The sequence below is a fragment of the Saccoglossus kowalevskii genome, chromosome 2 (genome assembly GCF_978046115.1).
Source record: "Saccoglossus kowalevskii chromosome 2, keSacKowa6.1, whole genome shotgun sequence".
NCBI lineage: Eukaryota > Metazoa > Hemichordata > Enteropneusta > Harrimaniidae > Saccoglossus > Saccoglossus kowalevskii.
In genome coordinates this window covers 9,877,767-9,901,807 of record NC_140642.1, presented here as the reverse complement: position 1 = coordinate 9,901,807, position 24,041 = coordinate 9,877,767, and the positions used below count along the sequence as shown (strand labels likewise).

The following is a 24,041-nucleotide window of genomic DNA, read 5'->3' as shown; positions in this document are numbered from 1 at the left end:
TGATGGTCATCATATAGTACAGTCAAGGACAGTGGATGTGGTGATGGTCATCATATAGTACAGTCCAGGACAGTAGATGTGGTGATGGTCATCATATAGTATAGTCCAGGACAGTGGGTGTGATGATGGTCATCATATAGTACAGTCCAGGACAGTGGATGTGGTGATGGTCATCATATAGTATAGTCCAGAACACTGGATGTGGCGATGGCCATCATATAGTATAGTCCAGGACAGTGGATGTGGTGATGGTCATCATATAGTACAGTCCAGGACAGTGGATGTGGTGGTGGTCATCATATAATACAGTCCAGGACATTGAATGTGGTGATGGTCATCATATAGTACAGTCCAGGACAGTCGATGTGGTGATGGTCATCATATAGTACAGTCCAGGACATTGGATGTGGTGATGGTCATCATATAGTACAGTTCAGAACACTGGATGTGGTGATGGTCATCATATAGTACAGTCCAGAACACTGGATGTGGTGATGGTCATCATATAGTACAGTCCAGGACAGTGGATGTGATAATGGTCATCATATAGTACAGTCAAGGATAGTAGATGTGGTGATGGTCATCATATAGTACAGTTCAGGACAGTGGATGTGATGATGGTCATCATATAGTACAGGCAAGGACAGTGGATGTGATGATGGTCATCATATAGTACAGTCAAGGACAGTGGATGTGGTGATGGTCATCATATAGTACAGTCCAGGACATTGGATGTGGTGATGGCCATCATATAGTACAGTCCAGGACAGTGGATGTGGTGATGGTCATCATATAGTATAGTCCAGGACAGTGGATGTGATGATGGTCATCATATAGTACAGTCAAGGACAGTGGATGTGGTGATGGCCATCATATAGTACAGTCCAGGACAGTGGATGTGATGATGGTCATCATATAGTACAGTCCGGGACATTGGATGTGATGATGGTCATCATATCGTACAGTCCAGAACACTGGATGTGGTGATGGTCATCATATAGTATAGTCCAGAACACTGGATGTGGCGATGGCCATCATATAGTATAGTCCAGGACAGTGGATGTGATGATGGTCATCATATAGTACAGTCAAGGACAGTGGATGTGGTGATGGCCATCATATAGTACAGTCCAGGACAGTGGATGTGATGATGGTCATCATATAGTACAGTCCGGGACATTGGATGTGATGATGGTCATCATATCGTACAGTCCAGAACACTGGATGTGGTGATGGTCATCATATAGTATAGTCCAGGACAGTGGGTGTGGTGGCGGTCATCATATAGTACAGTCCAGGACAGTGGATGTGGTGGTGGTCATCATATAATATAGTCCAGGACATTGAATGTGGTGATGGTCATCATATAGTACAGTCCAGGACAGTGGATGTGGTGATGGTCATCATATAGTACAGTCCAGGACAGTGGGTGTGGTGATGGTCATCATATAGTACAGTTCAGAACACTGGATGTGGTAATGGTCATCATATAGTACAGTCCAGAACACTGGATGTGGTGATGGTCATCATATAGTACAGTCCAGGACAGTGGATGTGATGATGGTCATTATATAGAACAGTCAAGGACAGTAGATGTGGTGATGGTCATCATATAGTACAGTCCAGGACAGTGGATGTGATGATGGTCATCATATAGTACAGTCAAGGACAGTGGATGTGGTGATGGTCATCATATAGTACAGTCCAGGACATTGGATGTGGTGATGGCCATCATATAGTACAGTCCAGGACAATGGGTGTGGTGATGGTCATCATATAGTACAGTCCAGGACAGTGGATGTGGTGATGGTCATCATATAGTACAGTTCAGAACACTGGATGTGGTGATGGTCATCATATAGTACAGTCCAGAACACTGGATGTGGTGATGGTCATCATATAGTACAGTCCAGGACAGTGGATGTGATGATGGTCATCATATAGTACAGTCAAGGACAGTGGATGTGGTGATGGTTATCATATAGTACAGTCCAGGACATTGGATGTGGTGATGGCCATCATATAGTACAGTCCAGGACAGTCGAAGTGATGATGGTCATCATATAGTACAGTCCAGGACAGTGGATGTGGTGATGGTCATCATATAGTACAGTTCAGAACACTGGATGTGGTGATGGTCATCATATAGTACAGTCCAGAACACTGGATGTGGTGATGGTCATCATATAGTACAGTCCAGGACAGTGGATGTGATGATGGTCATCATATAGTACAGTCAAGGACAGTAGATGTGGTCATGGTCATCATATAGTACAGTCCAGGACAATGGATGTGGTGGTGGTCATCATATAGTACAGTCAAGGACAGTGGATGTGGTGATGGCCATCATATAGTACAGTCCAGGACAGTGGATGCGATGATGGTCATCATATAGTACAGTCCATGAGTGTGGATGTGATGATGGTCATCATATAGTACAGTCAAGGACAGTGGATGTGGTGATGGTCATCATATAGCACAGTCCAGGACAGTGGATGTGATGATGGTCATCATATAGTACAATCCAGGACATTGCATGTGGTGATGGTCATCATATAGTGCAGTCCAGGACAGTGGATGTGATGATGGTCATCATATAGTACAGTCAAGGACAGTGGATGTGGTGATGGTCATCATATAGTACAGTCCAGGACAGTAGATGTGGTGATGGTCATCATATAGTATAGTCCAGGAAAGTGGGTGTGATGATGGTCATCATATAGTACAGTCCAGGACAGTGGATGCGGTGATGGTCATCATATAGTATAGTTCAGAACACTGGATGTGGCGATGGCCATCATATAGTACAGTCAAGGACAGTGGATGTGATGATGGTCATCATATAGTACAGTCCAGGACAGTGGATGTGGTGATGGTCATCATATAGTACAGTCCAGGACATTGGATGTGGTGATGGTCATCATATAGTATAGTCCAGGACAGTGGGTGTGATGATGGTCATCATATAGTACAGTCCAGGACAGTGGATGTGGTGATGGTCATCATATAGTACAGTCAAGGACAGTAGATGTGGTGATGGTCATCATATAGTACAGTCCAGGACAATGGATGTGGTGGTGGTCATCATATAGTACAGTCGAGGACATTGGATGTGGTGATGGCCATCATATAGTACAGTCAAGGACAGTGGATGTGATGATGGTCATCATATAGTACAGTCAAGGACAGTGGATGTGGTGATGGCCATCATATAGTACAGTCCAGGACAGTGGATGCGATGATGGTCATCATATAGTACAGTCCAGGAGTGTGGATGTGATGATCGTCATCATATAGTACAGTCAAGGACAGTGGATGTGGTGATGGCCATCATATAGCACAGTCCAGGACAGTGGATGTGATGATGGTCATCATATAGTACAATCCAGGACATTGCATGTGGTGATGGTCATCATATAGTACAGTCCAGGACAGTGGATGTGATGATGGTCATCATATAGTACAGTCAAGGACAGTGGATGTGGTGATGGTCATCATATAGTACAGTCCAGGACAGTAGATGTGGTGATGGTCATCATATAGTATAGTCCAGGACAGTGGGTGTGATGATGGTCATCATATAGTACAGTCCAGGACAGTGGATGTGGTGATGGTCATCATATAGTATAGTCCAGAACACTGGATGTGGCGATGGCCATCATATAGTATAGTCCAGGACAGTGGATGTGGTGATGGTCATCATATAGTACAGTCCAGGACAGTGGATGTGGTGGTGGTCATCATATAATACAGTCCAGGACATTGAATGTGGTGATGGTCATCATATAGTACAGTCCAGGACAGTCGATGTGGTGATGGTCATCATATAGTACAGTCCAGGACATTGGATGTGGTGATGGTCATCATATAGTACAGTTCAGAACACTGGATGTGGTGATGGTCATCATATAGTACAGTCCAGAACACTGGATGTGGTGATGGTCATCATATAGTACAGTCCAGGACAGTGGATGTGATAATGGTCATCATATAGTACAGTCAAGGATAGTAGATGTGGTGATGGTCATCATATAGTACAGTTCAGGACAGTGGATGTGATGATGGTCATCATATAGTACAGGCAAGGACAGTGGATGTGATGATGGTCATCATATAGTACAGTCAAGGACAGTGGATGTGGTGATGGTCATCATATAGTACAGTCCAGGACATTGGATGTGGTGATGGCCATCATATAGTACAGTCCAGGACAGTGGATGTGGTGATGGTCATCATATAGTATAGTCCAGGACAGTGGATGTGATGATGGTCATCATATAGTACAGTCAAGGACAGTGGATGTGGTGATGGCCATCATATAGTACAGTCCAGGACAGTGGATGTGATGATGGTCATCATATAGTACAGTCCGGGACATTGGATGTGATGATGGTCATCATATCGTACAGTCCAGAACACTGGATGTGGTGATGGTCATCATATAGTAAAGTCCAGAACACTGGATGTGGCGATGGCCATCATATAGTATAGTCCAGGACAGTGGATGTGATGATGGTCATCATATAGTACAGTCAAGGACAGTGGATGTGGTGATGGCCATCATATAGTACAGTCCAGGACAGTGGATGTGATGATGGTCATCATATAGTACAGTCCGGGACATTGGATGTGATGATGGTCATCATATCGTACAGTCCAGAACACTGGATGTGGTGATGGTCATCATATAGTATAGTCCAGGACAGTGGGTGTGGTGGCGGTCATCATATAGTACAGTCCAGGACAGTGGATGTGGTGGTGGTCATCATATAATATAGTCCAGGACATTGAATGTGGTGATGGTCATCATATAGTACAGTCCAGGACAGTGGATGTGGTGATGGTCATCATATAGTACAGTCCAGGACAGTGGGTGTGGTGATGGTCATCATATAGTACAGTTCAGAACACTGGATGTGGTAATGGTCATCATATAGTACAGTCCAGAACACTGGATGTGGTGATGGTCATCATATAGTACAGTCCAGGACAGTGGATGTGATGATGGTCATTATATAGAACAGTCAAGGACAGTAGATGTGGTGATGGTCATCATATAGTACAGTCCAGGACAGTGGATGTGATGATGGTCATCATATAGTACAGTCAAGGACAGTGGATGTGGTGATGGTCATCATATAGTACAGTCCAGGACATTGGATGTGGTGATGGCCATCATATAGTACAGTCCAGGACAATGGGTGTGGTGATGGTCATCATATAGTACAGTCCAGGACAGTGGATGTGGTGATGGTCATCATATAGTACAGTTCAGAACACTGGATGTGGTGATGGTCATCATATAGTACAGTCCAGAACACTGGATGTGGTGATGGTCATCATATAGTACAGTCCAGGACAGTGGATGTGATGATGGTCATCATATAGTACAGTCAAGGACAGTGGATGTGGTGATGGTTATCATATAGTACAGTCCAGGACATTGGATGTGGTGATGGCCATCATATAGTACAGTCCAGGACAGTCGAAGTGATGATGGTCATCATATAGTACAGTCCAGGACAGTGGATGTGGTGATGGTCATCATATAGTACAATCCAGGACATTGCATGTGGTGATGGTCATCATATAGTACAGTCCAGGACAGTGGATGTGATGATGGTCATCATATAGTACAGTCAAGGACAGTGGATGTGGTGATGGTCATCATATAGTACAGTCCAGGACAGTAGATGTGGTGATGGTCATCATATAGTATAGTCCAGGAAAGTGGGTGTGATGATGGTCATCATATAGTACAGTCCAGGACAGTGGATGCGGTGATGGTCATCATATAGTATAGTTCAGAACACTGGATGTGGCGATGGCCATCATATAGTACAGTCAAGGACAGTGGATGTGATGATGGTCATCATATAGTACAGTCCAGGACAGTGGATGTGGTGATGGTCATCATATAGTACAGTCCAGGACATTGGATGTGGTGATGGTCATCATATAGTATAGTCCAGGACAGTGGGTGTGATGATGGTCATCATATAGTACAGTCCAGGACAGTGGATGTGGTGATGGTCATCATATAGTATAGTCCAGGACAGTGGGTGTGATGATGGTCATCATATAGTACAGTCCAGGACAGTGGATGTGGTGATGGTCATCATATAGTATAGTCCAGAACACTGGATGTGGCGATGGCCATCATATAGTATAGTCCAGGACAGTGGATGTGGTGATGGCCATCATGTAGTATAGTCCAGGACAGTGGATGTGATGATGGTCATCATATAGTACAGTCCAGGACAGTTGATGTGGTGATGGCCATCATATAATACAGTCCAGGACAGTGGATGTTGTGATGGTCATCATATAGTACAGTCCAGGACAGTGGATGTGGTGATGGTCATCATATAGTACAGTCCAGGACATTGGATGTGGTGATGGTCATCATATAGTATAGTCCAGATCAGTGGGTGTGATGATGGTCATCATATAGTACAGTCCAGGACAGTGGATGTGGTGATTATCATCATATAGTATAATCCAGAACACTGGATGTGGCGATGGCCATCATATAGTATAGTCCAGGACAGTGGATGTGGTGATGGTCATCATATAGTACAGTCCAGGACAGTGGATGTGGTGATGGTCATCATATAGTACAGTCCAGGACAGTGGATGTGGTGATGGTCATCATATAGTACAGTCCAGGACATTGGATGTGATGATGGTCATCATATAGTACAGTCAAAAACATAAGATGTGGTGATGGTCATCATATAGTATAGTCCAGGACAGTGGATGTGGTGATGGTCATCATATAGTACAGTCCAGGACAGTGGATGTGGTGATGGTCATCATATAGTACAGTCCGGGACATTGGATGTGATGATGGTCATCATATCGTACAGTCCAGAACACTGGATGTGGTGATGGTCATCATATAGTATAGTCCAGAACACTGGATGTGGCGATGGCCATCATATAGTATAGTCCAGGACAGTGGGTGTGATGATGGTCATCATATAGTACAGTCCAGGACAGTGGATGTGGTGATGGTCATCATATAGTATAATCCAGAACACTGGATGTGGCGATGGCCATCATATAGTATAGTCCAGGACAGTGGATGTGGTGATGGTCATCATATAGTACAGTCCAGGACAGTGGATGTGGTGATGGTCATCATATAGTACAGTCCAGGACAGTGGATGTGGTGATGGTCATCATATAGTACAGTCCAGGACATTGGATGTGATGATGGTCATCATATAGTACAGTCAAAAACATAAGATGTGGTGATGGTCATCATATAGTACAGTCCAGGACAGTGGATGTGGTGATGGTCATCATATAGTACAGTCAAGGATAGTGGATGTGGTGATGGCCATCATATAGTACAGTCCAGGACAATGGATGTGGTGATGGTCATCATATAGTACAATCCAGGACAGTGGATGTGGTGGTGGTCATCATATAGTACAGTCCAGGACAGTGGATGTGATGATGGTCATCATATAGTACAGTCCAGGACAGTGGATGTGGTGATGGCCATCATATAATACAGTCCAGGACAGTGGATGTGGTGATGGTCATCATATAGTACAGTCCAGGACAGTGGATGTGGTGATGGTCATCATATAGTACAGTCCAGGACATTGGATGTGGTGATGGTCATCATATAGTATAGTCCAGGACAGTGGGTGTGATGATGGTCATCATATAGTACAGTCCAGGACAGTGGATGTGGTGATGGTCATCATATAGTATAGTCCAGAACACTGGATGTGGCGATGGCCATCATATAGTATAGTCCAGGACAGTGGATGTGGTGATGGTCATCATATAGTACAGTCCATACAGTGGATGTGGTGATGGTCATCATTTAGTACAGTCCAGGACATTGGATGTGATGATGGTCATCATATAGTACAGTCCAGGACAGTGGATGTGGCGATGGCCATCATATAGTATAGTCCAGGACAGTGGATGTGGTGATGGTCATCATATAGTACAGTCCAGGACAGTGGATGTGGTGATGGTCATCATATAGTACAGTCCAGGACAGTGGATGTGGCGATGGCCATCATATAGTATAGTCCAGGACAGTGGATGTGGTGATGGTCATCATATAGTACAGTCCATACAGTGGATGTGGTGATGGTCATCATATAGTACAGTCCAGGACATTGGATGTGATGATGGTCATCATATAGTACAGTCAAAAACATAAGATGTGGTGATGGCCATCATATAGTACAGTCCAGGACAATGGATGTGGTGATGGTCATCATATAGTACAATCCAGGACAGTGGATGTGGTGGTGGTCATCATATAGTACAGTCCAGGACAATGGATGTGGTGATGGCCAGCATATAGTACAGTCCAGGACAGTGGGTGTGGTGGTGGTCATCATATAGTACATTCCAGGACAGTGGATGTGGTGATGGTCATCATAAAGTACAGTCCAGGACAGTGGATGTGGTGATGGTCATCATATAGTACATTCCAGGACAGTGGATGTGGTGATGGTCATCATAAAGTACAGTCAAGGACAGTGGATGTGGTGATGGTCATCGATCGGGTTCTTGATGAGCGTATTCCATCAGATGTGTGTTTTGTAGCCTCTATAATGACCCTTAAATCTACCCTAAATCAGTTCGATGAGCCTAGAACTGTTTGTAATTCAAATAGTAAGTTCAAATTTGAAACCTTGTTAATTAATTCCAGTTATTATAAGTGCTAATTTGGCCGAACAATAGTGAGACTGTTCATTCAAAAGATTTGGTTGCATTTTACATGTGTCTGTGTTTATTTTTTACAAACTAGAATTACTAAAAAAGGGTATATCCAAGATACACGACTGATAGAGTTGAGTAGTAATAATGTTTTAATAATTGCAAGGGGCAGAAATATAATTTATTCATCAGTACCAAGTTGACTCTTGTATGGAGTGTTTCAAACAAATAGGTTTCTCCAAAGTTAATGTCATGAACTATTTATCGGACCACTACGCAACTATATTGCCATTAACTGTGGATTTTAACAATAACTGCTGTGTGTCTGAGGCCACCAACTCATAAATGTATTTGAGATGATCCTTCGAAACTTAAATACCGAAAATTCGTGAATATTATATATATATATATATATATATATATATATATATATATATATATATATATATATATATATATATATATATATATATATATATATATATATATATATATATATATATATATATATATATATATATATATATATATATATATATATATATATATATATATATATATATATATATATAGTCTTAATAATTTCTAAGCAATAGCAGCACAAAAAAGGTGACATGGTATGAAACAATATCAATATCTTATCAAAAAATCAAATAATTCCACTAAACTACAGATATAGATAACTTGCCAGTAGCAAATCTTTGATCCGTGTTTTCACGCACTATTGGCAAAGTGTGGATGAATATCAAGTCATCGGGGTTAAATTGAAAAATTAAAACAACTGATTTTAACAAGTGAAATAGGTAATATATTAAGAATATTTCATAACAAAATGTATTTAATACGCTCACAATAATTTTCATAATTGACGGTTACGCGTGAATATTTAATACAAAACATATTCTTGATATTTTTGCATTTCATTTGTTATGACTGAAGGCAGCTGAAAGAAAATACAAAGTGTGTAGTTTGTTCAACAATTCACGTATGAACTTTAATAAATATAGTTTTACTTGGTAAAAATACTGTATTTTCCTCTATAAAAACGAAGAAATGTCAAAAAAATCGAAGTGTTACTGCAGCGGCTATTAATATTGTAAGCCGACTTTTCCAGTATCATTTATAGCTGGAAAGGAAGGAAGATCAAATCATGTGCATTTCACTATTTCTACTGAATCCAATCGTGTTAGATTGCGAGTGTGTCAAAAACCGGATTTGTTAACTATTAACCAGATTTATCTATGCACATAAATCACCTGAAGGTTGACTGTAGCTTTGTTTGTGTAGTCGTCATACGACCAGTGTTCTAACTTCACTAGTATTACGCCCCGACGGCAAAACTGTGTTAAATATGGAAACTCTTCGCCAGTTACTGATGTTAACGTTGTGTTATCTTGCACTCACTATCACAGGTATGTATCCAGGAGAATGTGTCGTCGGATTATATTGCTAAGTTTCTATTTTTTATTAGGTGTTTATGGTATCGGTCAAACTGTCTTCTGGTGACGTAATTGTTTTACTTTTAAAAAAGACTTTCATCCACTAGCATTGTCGAAATTAAAGCAATTTATAACAGCAAATTACGTGTTCTTGAACCAACCTTTTTTTAAATTGTCAGACACAATCGATTTTGGCGCGTACATGCTTGTACTGCATACGTAGGACGTGTATGACGGATATCTCAGGTGCACAGTACCAATGTTTTTACATATTCACTAAAAACAACAAACTGCAACAAGGACATCGTCATTAACAAATGTGTCCGATCATTTTTTTTAATTTGCTCAAATATTTACTATTTCATGGGTTTACCGGTAGTATTAAACTATAGTATTACTATATATATATATATATATATATGAACAGTCTCACTGAAAGTGTGCGTTCCTTCACTATAGAGGTAAGAAGCGAATATTGCTACGGTTATTACGATTTCGAGGGTGATTTTACAGAAGGTTTCACCTGTCCCAAATGGTTTGACTCCAGTTCTGAGACATACTGCTGTGGTTCAAGTACCTACAAATACTGTTGTGGTTACGATGACTGGTTGTCTTATGGATTAAGTGCACCCACTGGTCTCGGGTGAGTTAATGTCCGCAATCTAATTTCACTTAACTACCACAATAATGTAATAGTCGTACTTGTTCTGGGCAGGCAACCTAGGAAGACTCGCCCACAGTTAAAAGCTACTCTAGAAGGTCGAATAGCCGGCGTGCCACTGTACAAGTGAGGGTTGAAAATTACATAAAAACTACAATTGGTCATAACTTTACGCACGTCATAGAAATACTTGACCCCAATGGTACCAGTATACGTAGTTAACAAAAGTAGTTGAACAGGACATATAACATCCCGCTTGTACCGACTCAAAATACACAAGTACCGTTCATGAGTAAATATTACTCTTGGCATGGTAACTGTAACACAGCAACACGATAACAATTCAAAGCGAGAGAATGCCTGAATGGGGGGGGGCTATAATCGTTTAAACATATAAGCATATATTCATTAACATCTGACGGATATTTGTGCTATTGGCAGCAAAAAACGACTAATAAAGCACGGCACGTTAAAATTGTTATATATTATATTGTTCCCAACGTTTTGCACTATCATGTCAAATTAAAGATGTGTTACGTCTCACTGTAATTATAACTAAAATAACTAAAATCCATTACTATGTCATCTTATTGATATTTTGGTGACATTGCTCTTCATTGTAATGGGGCGCTAAATCGTCAATATGGCAGGTGGCATACTCAGTACAGTCTCGAAAGAGCTGCCAGGGATTTCCTTGTATTATTTTTAATTTTGATTACGATTGTCAATTATATTATACTCAACTTTTCATCATTACATGTGGTAACAGTGACGTTTTCCGATCATCCGAATAACCTTTACAAAATATTATTATATACAATTTAAATAAGATAATTTTTTGAATTCACATCTTGTTTTGTTGCTATTCCATCACGAGGGGCTCGTTCGACGTTCACTTTTGGTCAACAATAACTTATAAGATACCGTATTATAACAGCTTGGAGAATGTTGTATCTATATACAATATAGTTGATGCAAATACAATTTTTCGTGAGATATCAACAAATGAACAAAACAGAGGCACACGCGTTTACTAACTTAACAACACCGGGAACTCGAAACTCGTCTATTTAATACAATATTAGATGATTGGCAACCAATGAGTATTCGCGTTGACGGGTGGAGAAAATGACGGGTGGAGAAAATGTACTCCGAGCCATTTTCGTTATTACATAAATCCAATAGTAGCTAATGAAGTACATGACTCTACTAATCATGGAATTTATCACCGGTATATTCAAAGGGCATGTTCACACCACGGAGTTACATGAAAAGTTGAGATTTGTATAATAATATTTTGCAATCAAGACAGACAATCATTGGTATTAATTACACCTCGAGATGGTACCTATAAACTGTCTTGTCTTTTCTCCTGAAACTTAACAAAGAAGCATGTTTTTGCTGTTGTGTAGTACAGCCTTTGTATGTTACAATATATCAATAAGGCACTATTTCGTACATTGTAAACAGGACAGCTGCAATCTTTGGAATTGTTATTACTGTACTTATCATTGTTGGAACCATTGCTGGTATAGCCGCATGTGTGTGTTGTTGTATCAAAGCAGGAAGTAACAAAAGTACACGAACCCACGTAATTCGTAAGTATAAGAAACAAACATCTACTAAAGAATCACTTCGTGTGGGCGTGTGATTAATGGTTTCAAGGACCGCTTTGGTTACTCACAAATACCATTAGACTGACTATGAGGTTATTACGAGGAAGTTTGCACGAATACAGCCTGAGTACAGCGACACTATGCGAGACGTACTGTCTGAGTGCATACTTTGAGGTATCCTCGTAATAACCTTATTATTATACATCTTTGCCTTTCAAGGATACATCATGTGAATGCCGAAATCCAAAAAGTTTAGAACAGAATCAGCGAACTTTTTTGTGTGGAGTCCGGTCAAACCTTGGTGGCAGCCGTGTTTGTTTTTATTATTAGAGGACGTTTACGCGTGTAATCATTTCATATTTGGAATTCGCATTTCCTTATATGGTAGGATGAACAAAACCCTTAAAATACCGCAAAATTACGGCACGCTGTAACTCATGGCGTTACAGTGAAAGATGTATATTAATATTTGTTATGTAATGATGCAAATGTTACAATATTCACACCGTTTTGGGCCATAATTGTAACACTTAGACATTACATTTGTTCTTGCAAGGATTATTCCACTTCATTGACTAGATTTGTTACAACTTTACAGATACCCAATTTAATCCACCACCAGATGGCGCGCTATGGACTGTACAATCACCGCCAGCGTATGGACTACAACCACCGTACGCTAAGCTGCCACCGACATACGACCCAGTAGCGCAGGTATATGGCAAATAAGTACATCCGTAAGGAACTGTTGTTGGACAAATACTGAACCAAAACAACAAGCACATTTAACCAAGAAGAGTGCATTATAATTATAACACGATTTAAAGACTACATTACACAGACAATTTTACAGATAATGAAAAATGTACTTTTAATTTTTTCATTTTAAAAAATGACATGATTATAAACGTGAGATGTAATTGTATTTTACTCCTGATTACTGCTTTCAATTGTTTTGTAATTGTAAATATGACATTAATGATGACCTCAGAGGTCAAATAAATTGTATCATTCTACATTGATCGATTTCCACAGGCACATCTCTACTTTGAAAGCTATTAATTACTATGACCATAGATGTCGGTGATAGCGTGAAATGACAGTAACGCTCTGTTATGGCCACTCTTGAGATTGTGTCAGCTTTTCAGTCAGTGATTGAATCTGTGTGGACTAAGTGGAGTGGAAGTATTTGGCGGCTTTCATCAAAACAACCGTTATCATATATGCAGTTACTTGCAACCTGGTTGCATGAAATGACAGCGAAGGTTTTTAGTTATGGTGAGGTATATTATCATTGAGGGTGATGACTTTAATAAGGTCACTCAAAGCGTCATACATTCGAACGTTTTCAAAAAAATCGCGGTCATATCTTGTACGCACTAAGCGTACGTTTTCTAAAACTCTGGGTCTGAGCAAGACGCAATGTTACTAATATAACTCATTTTAGCCAAGAAGAAAATATTGTATTGACCCGGGTACTTTTGCCTACGCCCTTGGTCAATGTCAGTATACTAGAATCTTGTATAAGAGCAATATATTCTAAATAAATAACGGTTTCATGTAACTCTATGTTCGATACGATCATTGTTTTTTGACAGTCATTGACCTAATTATCAGTTCCTTGTCCAGCTGACATTATATGCTATTATTGTGACTGATTTAGCAGAACCCGAATAACCTCTAGTCAGTTCATACTAATCCCACATCTTGCAATGTGAACATGAGTAAATTTACATCCTTCATTCTTGGTGGAATCAAATATGTAACACTTTGTCAGTTCTGAATCCATGAGGTCAGTATACTGCATTCATGTCATGACAACCTTCAGAGCTTCGTGCATTCATATGGTAGCTTCGTACCATGTTGTTGCTGCACTCCAAGATACTTCATACCATACAGGTATTTCGCACCGAGTGAATACTAATAACAATTAAAAATGGCTGCCTACAATGAGTTTCTTATTCGCTATCTGGAAGTGTACATTAATATTATACACTAGTACGTGAAACAAACACTACCATGTCCTGATGCAGAGCGTCTGGGACAGCCGCCGCTGATGGCGCTGTACAGTTTTGAAATATTTTGTTGCTCACAATGATAATCTATTACCTTTTATAGTCCAACCATGTTGAATCCATGTGATAATGTTGTTACCTGTATGGACATAATTATATTTGTTAGGGACGAGTTCATCTGACAGAAATGTGACATTTAAGGACAGTATGTAAATTAGTTTGCACAAAAATAACGAAATACCGTTTTCTAATGATACGTGTTGCAAAATCACGAAGTATTATTGGTAAATTAAATAGTTAACAGAAAGCATAATGTACAATAGTAACCCATTAAGTGTGCTGTATATATTTAACCCTGAATTATTACATGCATAGTATACAGCACTGTGGCTTGGATACACCGGGTATCGATGTTATATTGCTGCCTATCGGACGTTGAAGGGCACACTATAATAATACACCGTGGCTGTCCATCTAATGTAGTTGCCCAATGATCTAGGTTCGTGCCTTATTCCATGAGAATTTGCTTACAGGGTTCACACCACCAATTAGCCTATCAGCGTTCTTTAGCCATTATTTGTTTCCCTCCACCACATTTTATCTAAAACGCGATGTTTGAGGGAGAACTTCAATTACGTCAGCTGTGGATTAGTATGATTGAATTTAAACTTGATTCGAACAGCACACATGTTATGTCAAAATGTCCAACTGGCTTACATGTGGGTTATACAATTTTGTTCGATATGAGAATCGGTTTGCTAATAGTTATAAATTTGACTGAACAAACCAGGAAACAAGTGACACATTTACATCTCACCGTACACGAAAGCTCATAAATGTAATCTTTGTGACTGTACCGTAAACCTGTCGATTGAATTCTTCTACGTTTGTATTATATTCCAACAAATATCTTTTGGTCTGTGGATCACTTCAAAAAAATACATTTTATATTTATGGTGCTGTTCGCCCATATATTTTCTCCTATTTGAGGGTTTTCATTTGACCTAAATTGTTTGAGATCTGCCATGGAATGAACCATCTTTAGGACGACGGAAGATACTACTTACTGATAATTTGTACTTAACTATCCATAAATTGAAATTGTTTTCCAAAAATGATAACCCCTTTAAGGAGTTCAAATGAACCACACCTTACCTGAAGTAAACTTACTTTGTACTGGTAGAAAATGGTCTGTGTGTACTAATATTTTAAACAAAATTGGAGAGTTGTGGTTATTTTTGTATAGGTTTTATTTGTTGGTGATTGGTTAATATTAATTCCTGATGATTGTTGATTTGAATCTACAAATTATGGTGATTGTTGATTTGAATCTTCAAATTATGGTGATTGTTGATTTGGATCTTCAAATTATGGTGATTGTTGCTTTGAATCTTCAAATTATGGTGATTGTTATTGATGGAAGGTCAATTGCTTTGGTATTTTACATTACAATGCACATTACAATGAACAAGGTATGTACGCACCTGTCACTCTAAATGATGCCTGACGGAGTAGTGAACTTTGTGGACTATTTGTCAAGTCTAAGGAATTCGGCTTCGCTTTCATTGGAACTGCTGACAGCCGTGCCCCAATCAATTGAAGCTTGCGTCGAGTGAAGAATGGCAGCCACAAACATGTACGCAATCATTTGGTGTTTGGTGTGTATCAGTATTGCAGGTAAGACCCCGTATTCAACGTGAGTTTCAAAAATGTAAAACTTTTAAACATTGGCTGAGTTTTTCAAAAGTGTAGGCAGCTATAAGTGACCTACTAGGCTACTGTTCTTAAATACGCGACGGTGCAGCTAAAATTACAGCAAAGATTGGGATAAGATAAACGCACCAAATCACATTTCACAATTCTTTGCCCATAATTTAACAGGGGTAAAAGTGAAGCTTCCCAAATTGTTATACGAGTGAAATTTCAATAATCGTCGACAGAAAGGTCGTCACAATCGATGAGAGCTGTATTCAGTAATGGTTATCAATTTATAACGTGGGAATGGTCACATTAGAACTCAGAATAACTCAGATTAGAACGGTTTTGCTGTGCTGTGTATGGCTCATGCTATTTTATATAGAAGTGACAGTGAAAATACGACCTGGGATCTCCATGATTTTAGTTTAGTAAATTTTTTTAGAAAGAGAATACAAAATTAAATTGGGGAGAGCTGGAGGGTAGGGGTAGGATTAGTGTTAGGGGTGGTGGTGGTATGACAGAAACTCTTTCCCAATGCTTGTTTACACTCCTGTTGTTAAATTCTTTTTATTGTTTTGTGTTTTTTTAGTGCAACGTCATTACTGTGTCAATAAATAAATGTAAATATGTACTGAATGGAGAACTTTGTAGTCAAGGAATTCTTTCTCCGTTTTATAAGAACTGTTCACAGCCGTGTCCGATCTGTTAAAGTGTTACTAGCGAGAGTCTATCCTGTAACTTGGTCAGCCAGGGTTGTGAGAACCGTCATGGTGACTTCCCGGGAACAATTGGATAGTTGCTCTAAAAAGCTAAACTATTGCCAAAATCATGAAGACAGTCATTTCGCGCTGTACAAGTTACATTATTGATGAAGTAGTTCTCTGGGCGGAACAAGCGCTGTCTAAACAACGCACCCAGGCCACCCAGTTTTTCGGACACGACCAGAACCGATAGAACGTACCATAATTAGTTACTTATATGGCTCCGTTCTGTCATGGTCCCATTTTGACTTCAACTAAAACTTCCACTTTAATTAAAATTGTAATTAAGATATTAATTTCACTTCTGTTTCCACTTAATTATTGTTCATACATTTAGATAATGAATTATTCGAATTGCACTAGATGCGTATACGCACTGCGTTTTCATCAGTGAATGTTTCAACAGTGAATGTTTGCGTCTTTTCCAGGTGTATCGAGTGATACATGCGAAGGCTATACCAGTTACGGTATATATTATGAAGGATTCGAATGTCCAACCTTGCTTTACACTGAGGACGAGACCTACTGCTGTGGAGATGATTCATACAGATACTGCTGTGATCAATCAGCTTTTGATTTCGGTAACGATTTAGACGATGCTGTCGACACGGCTGTCGGATTAGCGTATGTATAATTATTTTGTACATCTTTCTCAATGTGTTATCTTTACTTGTTGTCGAATACATAAGTAATTAATTGAAAGTACGAGTACATCGGAAGGTTTCTTTGTACACGCATTGTCTGACATGGTATCAGTTATTCAAGGGACTCGTGTAATAATAATTAACAAATATTTATTTTTCAGTACGGCGGTCATTATTGGAATAATATGTGGTGTCATTGCACTTGTGGTCCTCATAATAGTATGCATAGTTGTATGTGTGTATTGCTGTATCAAGGGGGCTACATCAAGCAGCCAGGCTACAACCACCGTGGTACATCGTAAGTTAATTTTGATGGAAAATATTACTTTATTGCAAATTTATTAGATGGGATAACGCAACTAGAATGATGTTATTGTTATGTTTCTGTTTTTTTTTCTTTCAGAAACTGCCCCTGCACCGGCCTACAGCAACGCGCCTCCGCCTAACTATTCAGAGCCAGGAAAAGGTCCGTCGTATGCCGTCTAACTAAACTATACAAGTGGACAGGTGTTAATCAGCAAAAACGTTTTTCGTATTGAATGCATCCTAACAGTGTATCGTCTAAACCATGCATGAATTATACACATTATATTATCAACTTCAAATATTATTTGAAATTTAATGTGGAAAGCTGTATTAATACATGAAAATTCAGATTCATATTTACCCAAGAATTCATAAATGTATTGTTTGTTTTAATTGCTAGAATAATAAACTTGCACTCACCAAACTGCATCATACTGCAATGTGATACTAACCTACACCCCCCCCCCCATATTTAGTCGCACGATGATACTAATTCACTACGATTACCAAAAACAAAGTGGAAAGAAATTAAGTAAGCAAATTAACACGACTTTTGTTCACGTGTAATAAACAATAGCCCAAAATATAACACATAGTCAATTCCCATGACATGAATTTTTAATTATTGAATATACCAGCATGGGAGCAAAAATCCGCCGTCTAAGTCTGAGCCGTGTTTACTGTTCTCGATTTGCATACTACATACCTATTTTTCTTTAAAATGACAACTGTTATAGGTACGTTAGGTTTGCCAGGCCAGTCTTAGGGTGATGATTTTGGAAATACTGGTTACACAATGTCAAACATCTCCTATGAAAGAGGGAAGGGGTCACTTGGTAAAGAAATGTGCCAGACCGACTTTTGTAAGTCAATTCGAGGGTGTCTATTCCGAAAATGTTATAAAGACGTTTACAGGTGCGTTCAATCTCAATTCAGTCAATCCCATGTAAAAGGGAGAAAGGGATCGTCCAGTAAAGAAATGTGCCAGACCAATCATTTTTGGTCATTTTGAGGGTCTTTTCGGAAAGTGTACGTTATACAGGCGTTCAATCTCGATGTCAACTGAAAATCAAGATTTTGTCAAATTATCGTACAAAATAATCAGTAAACTTTGAAAGGTGAGGCCTCGTATGAGAGGGACAATGGCCTAACAAATATTTTCAAGTAAATTTTGTAATTGAACATTTCCCACATGAACCGTTTAAACCGATATCTGCATATTTCCCGCGAGTTTTTTTTTTTTTTTTTGTATTCACATTTTTTGTTATTTCTCCATATAATTGAAAGTTTTCTTTGAAAAGTGCAAATCTAAGGTTTTTTTGACCAGATTTGCTCTAAATACTTCTGAATATTACATGGACCAAAATATCGAAGGTACTGTGGATATTTTGATGTCAAATGTCAAAAACTTAAGATCATCAAGTATTCATTCAGATTTTTATAGGCGAGTCTCAGATTGATGAAGCCAATAGTTGGGATGTCCGTATGGCGGCGTTGCTAACTTGTGAAGAAAAGCCTTGGTCATTTGGCGTCACGCGTTTGTGTTACGCCATGGATCTTCTGTGTCGATAAAAACCCTATTATCTGATAATAACAAATGTAATGACACAAAATATATCAGAAATGACTTAAATACCATCACAAAGACTGAATACCGACACAAGAGCTATGGACCCACAGCTTATACGATGTGTACATACCAAATAACATATCTCTTTTAATCTTAATTGTGTATGTATACATCACTCATCGGTATTCCGTGCCTTTCCGTGTTGAGTTAATTTACTACCTTTCATATTACAGCAAGGTTTTAATATTTTTAATAGTTTTATGGTATAAGCTGATTGTAGCAGAACAAACCTATACATGTGCTTTGATTGGTTTGTCTTGTCAGCTGAGGACTGAATTTGTTTCCTTTTTCGTTCCCATCGTTCCAGACGCCGAGAGCAACAGACATGTTCTGTTTTGTTTTTTAGCACATGTCTTCTAAATTCGTTGATTAGGTCAATCGTTTAACGAATTTCATTATTTGTAGAAAATTAAAAGCCGGTTGTGTCCACTTGAGGCACCTAATTAAAACATTGCTGGGTTTATACGGTCGTTCGTTGTAATTACCAGGATGAAATAGCAATGCCGATAGAGGGCAGGCTTAACGTATATCTCTCCGTATATTAATTGTAACCCAATCGTCATTGTATATCGTTAAGGTGTATTTTATGAACTGTTCAATAAAGTTAAACTTATTGAGTGAGTGTACAAAAACGCTGTGTTCTACTGTCGAAGACCTTTCGAAATCTAAAAATTAAATCACACCCGGAATATTAAATAAGTATGTGTATTGAATAACGTCGTATATAAGATAGACATTTTGATCCAAATATTGACCTTTTATTCACGCCGTCCAGCCATGGTGTATTAATTTCAATGGGCAATGTGGAAGATAGTTGCACTTTTAATTCCTTTGCGTCCACTGTCATGTGTACATCTTGATCTAAGTAACAGGGGAAACCACGAAACAGGTAAACCTCTAGTTTAGTGGCCCACTGTAATTATGAAGTCAGAAAAGGGTTCTAACTTAACATCCTCCCACATACACACACACACACGCAGCCCCCACAAACAAACAAACAAACAAACACAGATATATACACATATAAAACTCATGTTATGTGTTGTGCATTTTTTGTGTGTGTAGATGTAAGGAAGAGTGGAACAAAAATTACCCGGATGTACATATCTGGCACACCAGATACACTCATTTATTAATCACGGGTCACTCGTTTACAATCTCTCAACAAACACCTTGGTTCAGTCAACTTTATATTTTCTTCGTATTTAGACACCCGCCTATATACATAAATAATACACATGTACAATTTATATAAATAATTGTAAGTTTGCCAATAAACACCAATTATATTAAAGTTGCTCTCTGAGTAATAAAGCATGATAACTGAATAATGCAAGTGATTTAATTTCTATACTCTAATGATACCATAATATGAATGAAATTCTCACACTTGTTTCCCGTACAAATCTCAGATGATCATAACCAGGGCATTTTAACAGCAAACGAACTTCACTTCAGTCTGGCTCAATAGTTTTGAATATATGCCAGTGTCATTGTGTCTACCTATTTATTCTGGTAATTTTCCCGCCCAAAACCAAGTTTAAACTTACTATAACAGGCGGTTTTCTCTAGAAAACATACCTTTGAGTACCATTCCCCAATCGTTTTTATTATTAGACCGATTTGTAAATTCCAGCAGAAAAACAGGTTCGTGATCTCCACGCTGTAGTTGTCTCATAATCGAATCAAAGCCTATATATCGTGAATGTATACTTTTTAGTTGGGGATGAGGTTCGTAATCCCAAATTTCATATCCATATGACATGATATATAACATAATTCTGTCAAAGGTCTTAAAATAAATATCTAGTTTTTTGCTGGCTTTCAGTTAGTAGCCAAGTTTTTTTTATTATTAATGGCCATGAACATTTACTTGGCAAAATTAAACCCACATATTTTTCACGATACAGCCCCAAAGACGCAATACGTTGTTTCAAAATTAATACGTACATGTATAATCATATCTGTGCCCGCTTTGTTTTTATTCAGATTATTTACTAATCTCCTCCGTATCTTTGTTTGGTTCCAGTTCCTGGTCTTACTCTCCGCTGAATAATTCTCCTTCAATATGGAGGAGGAAGTTGCACTCAAACCTTCATAATAGGTGATCCCTGTTTGAATTGTAAGAGGAGTTCTCCTCTCCGGGAGTACAGGCGCCCCCAAGATAACGACCGCACAATGTAATAGTATGACGTTACAAGTGTTGTTTTAGTTGGGAGCGCGTGGGGCCAGTCATTAATGGGTATAACACTGTGAATGTGTCTAATATTAACTGATCTTGAAGAATTGTAACTAAAGCATCTATAGCAAATTCTGCCGTGGACGACTTTCTTAGTTTAACTGTGACCCCATACTTGGCCCAACTACATTCCATCTGATTGGCCAAACAACTTTGATTGAATCAAAACGTGTGTAAAACCACTTGCAGGTAACTTGCTTGCTGGCCTCGCTTTCATTTCTAAAGACTACAGCTGTTTCCATGGTATGCAAGCAAACATAATCTTGTAAACATGGCGCCTGTACACAGTTCACCTGCCCAGTTGACGTGTTTTCTACTTTTACTGCTATTAGCAGGTGAGAATTTGTTTTCTTCGAATCGATTTCCTTCTGTTCATTCCTCAAGACACTCGACTCGTCAAATTAAACTTAATAGAAACTACGTTTCAAACTTATTCGTTTGGATTCTCACATAGTTATACAAGTTATAAATAGAATGGCCTACAAGCACTTTGATTGGCTCATATGAGAAAATTAATTTAGTGAGTCGCTTGCATCACAAGCTACTTGTCTATAGCCGTTTTAATTCAAATTTCGACATACAATAATAAAGGTCACATATAATAAACTTCAACGCCTCTGTGTTCACGCCTATTGTTTGTCTTTGCATCGTCCACCTACTATACGTGTAGAATTGACGTCCTTTGCAAACTAGTGGTCGACCTGACAAAGGGGGAGTTTAACAAACTATTGCATGTTATAGTTCACTGATCACAAATAATGTTGAAATACAGCACCGTCGCTGTTATTACCCGCTCCTCGCACTGGAATACCGCAATGTAACGCTATATAAAGTTATATATTTGTCGCTATTATTCGTTATCAGTCGGTATACTTTTTTTCGGGCCTAACTACATTTCATTGTGTAAACAATGTTTTCGACGTCGTATAATGAACGGGAACAATGAGTGTGACGTTCGTGAAGCAGTGAATGAGGTGCAAGCAGACGCGACATGACCGGTCACGTGATGTGATGTGATGTTAAGTGTATGGTCAGTTGACGTCATCATTATAATACTAACTATGCTGTATTTCAGGTGTTTCGGTCAGTGATTATTGTAGCGGTTATTGGGACGACTACAATACATACCAGTTCGGATTTTTGTGTGATTCATACTGTTGCGGTTCAGATACAGACAAATATTGTTGTAGCATTGACCCAGACGGTATTGATGACCTATTCAATAGTGATTGGAACAACCTGAATGAAGACATCGGAGATACCGCAGAACACATGTAAGCAATTTGTGTCCGTAAATACGTGAAAACTGTGATTCGCGAAACAACACGTTACAGGTCGATCATTTGAAATCATGGGGGATGGCCGAAAGAAAAATATTTAGGCAAGACATCAGGATAAGATAAAAAAAATGGATAACACATTCACGAAAAATTAAAATAAATATAAATATACAGAAAAGACACTGCGACAAAAATTGCACTCATATTCTTCCAGCAACTCCAGCCTTATTTCAAACTGGTTGTCGGAGTCTCAAATGATTGACCTCCAATTCAAATCTTATGTTACTACATTTATAAAAATGTATTGTACAGTATATACATTCATTTGAACTTTTTTTTTATTTTTTTTTATTTCATAGAACCAAGATAATCATTGGTGTTGTTTGTGGTATAATTGGTTTGATTGTACTAATCGTTATTATCGCCGTCGTAGCATGTGTATGCTGTATTTCATCGTCATCATCTCCAAGTAGTAGGACCGTTGTTCGTAAGTGTGTTCATTTATTGCGTGTTTGCCCGTGTACCCAATATACCACAATAACTCGGTGGTAAGATATATATGTCTTCGTCGCCTATCTTCAATCTCATTTCCCTCACTCGTGCATTATAACATATACATATTAGGCAAAACTAAACTCTGTGAACATGTGCTTTCTCCTAGACAACCAAGTTGCTCAGAGTCCTCAGGCAGCGGTCGTCTCCTACAATGCAGCGCCTGTTGCTTCCCCTGTTTACATGCAGACAGGACCTCCTCCAATGTATGGTCAACCACCACCAATGTATGGTCAACCAGCATATGGATTTCAACCAGACCAAACACAACCAGCACCAATAAACGACCCTGCGTACCCACCCCCTACTTCATGCCCTGTATGAGAAGGACACTTTCACCTTAAAACCTGTAAAATAGCCATGACCGTCGCACTTATTTTCATTTTGCGTCATAACCGAAGATAAAATAATAACGTTGTTCGCTGATATAAAACAACGTTCGGGCAACGTTGTCACAGATTGCTTATTTGCAAAAATGTAAACAAAGTCGCTACAATGCGACG

At 38.9% G+C, this 24,041-nt stretch overlaps 2 protein-coding genes across 2 annotated transcripts; both read left to right on the top strand.

Moving 5' to 3' along the window:
• The first annotated feature begins 10,032 nt into the window (after positions 1 to 10,032).
• On the top strand, positions 10,033 to 23,887 carry LOC102807589 (uncharacterized). Its single transcript, XM_085504660.1, has 8 exons — positions 10,033 to 10,109; positions 10,596 to 10,779; positions 12,268 to 12,395; positions 13,012 to 13,138; positions 21,932 to 22,041; positions 22,782 to 22,980; positions 23,346 to 23,473; positions 23,648 to 23,887. The coding sequence occupies exons 1-8, from the start codon at positions 10,049 to 10,051 to the stop codon at positions 23,860 to 23,862; spliced, it is 1,152 nt and encodes a 383-aa protein (XP_085360786.1). The 5' UTR covers positions 10,033 to 10,048; the 3' UTR covers positions 23,863 to 23,887.
• On the top strand, positions 15,952 to 18,266 carry LOC100373098 (uncharacterized). Its single transcript, XM_006812141.3, has 4 exons — positions 15,952 to 16,105; positions 17,316 to 17,511; positions 17,693 to 17,829; positions 17,935 to 18,266. Exons 1-4 carry the CDS (start codon positions 16,048 to 16,050, stop codon positions 18,015 to 18,017), a joined length of 474 nt encoding a protein of 157 aa, XP_006812204.1. The 5' UTR covers positions 15,952 to 16,047; the 3' UTR covers positions 18,018 to 18,266.
• Positions 23,888 to 24,041: the final 154 nt, after the last annotated feature.

What these genes read in the sequence shown, in the direction of transcription:
- LOC100373098 (XM_006812141.3), top strand. Translation starts at nt 16,048, where the DNA reads ATGGCAGCCACAAACATGTACGCAATCATTTGGTGTTTGGTGTGTATC. An exon ending in GGTGTGTATCAGTATTGCAG is followed by an intron (nt 16,106 to 17,315) that starts GTAAGACCCCGT and finishes CGTCTTTTCCAG; the next exon opens with GTGTATCGAGTGATACATGC. An exon ending in TACAACCACCGTGGTACATC is followed by an intron (nt 17,830 to 17,934) that starts GTAAGTTAATTT and finishes TTTTTCTTTCAG; the next exon opens with AAACTGCCCCTGCACCGGCC.
- LOC102807589 (XM_085504660.1), top strand. Translation starts at nt 10,049, where the DNA reads ATGGAAACTCTTCGCCAGTTACTGATGTTAACGTTGTGTTATCTTGCA. An exon ending in GTAGCGCAGGTATATGGCAA is followed by an intron (nt 13,139 to 21,931) that starts ATAAGTACATCC and finishes TCATTTCTAAAG; the next exon opens with ACTACAGCTGTTTCCATGGT. An exon ending in GGAGATACCGCAGAACACAT is followed by an intron (nt 22,981 to 23,345) that starts GTAAGCAATTTG and finishes TTTATTTCATAG; the next exon opens with AACCAAGATAATCATTGGTG.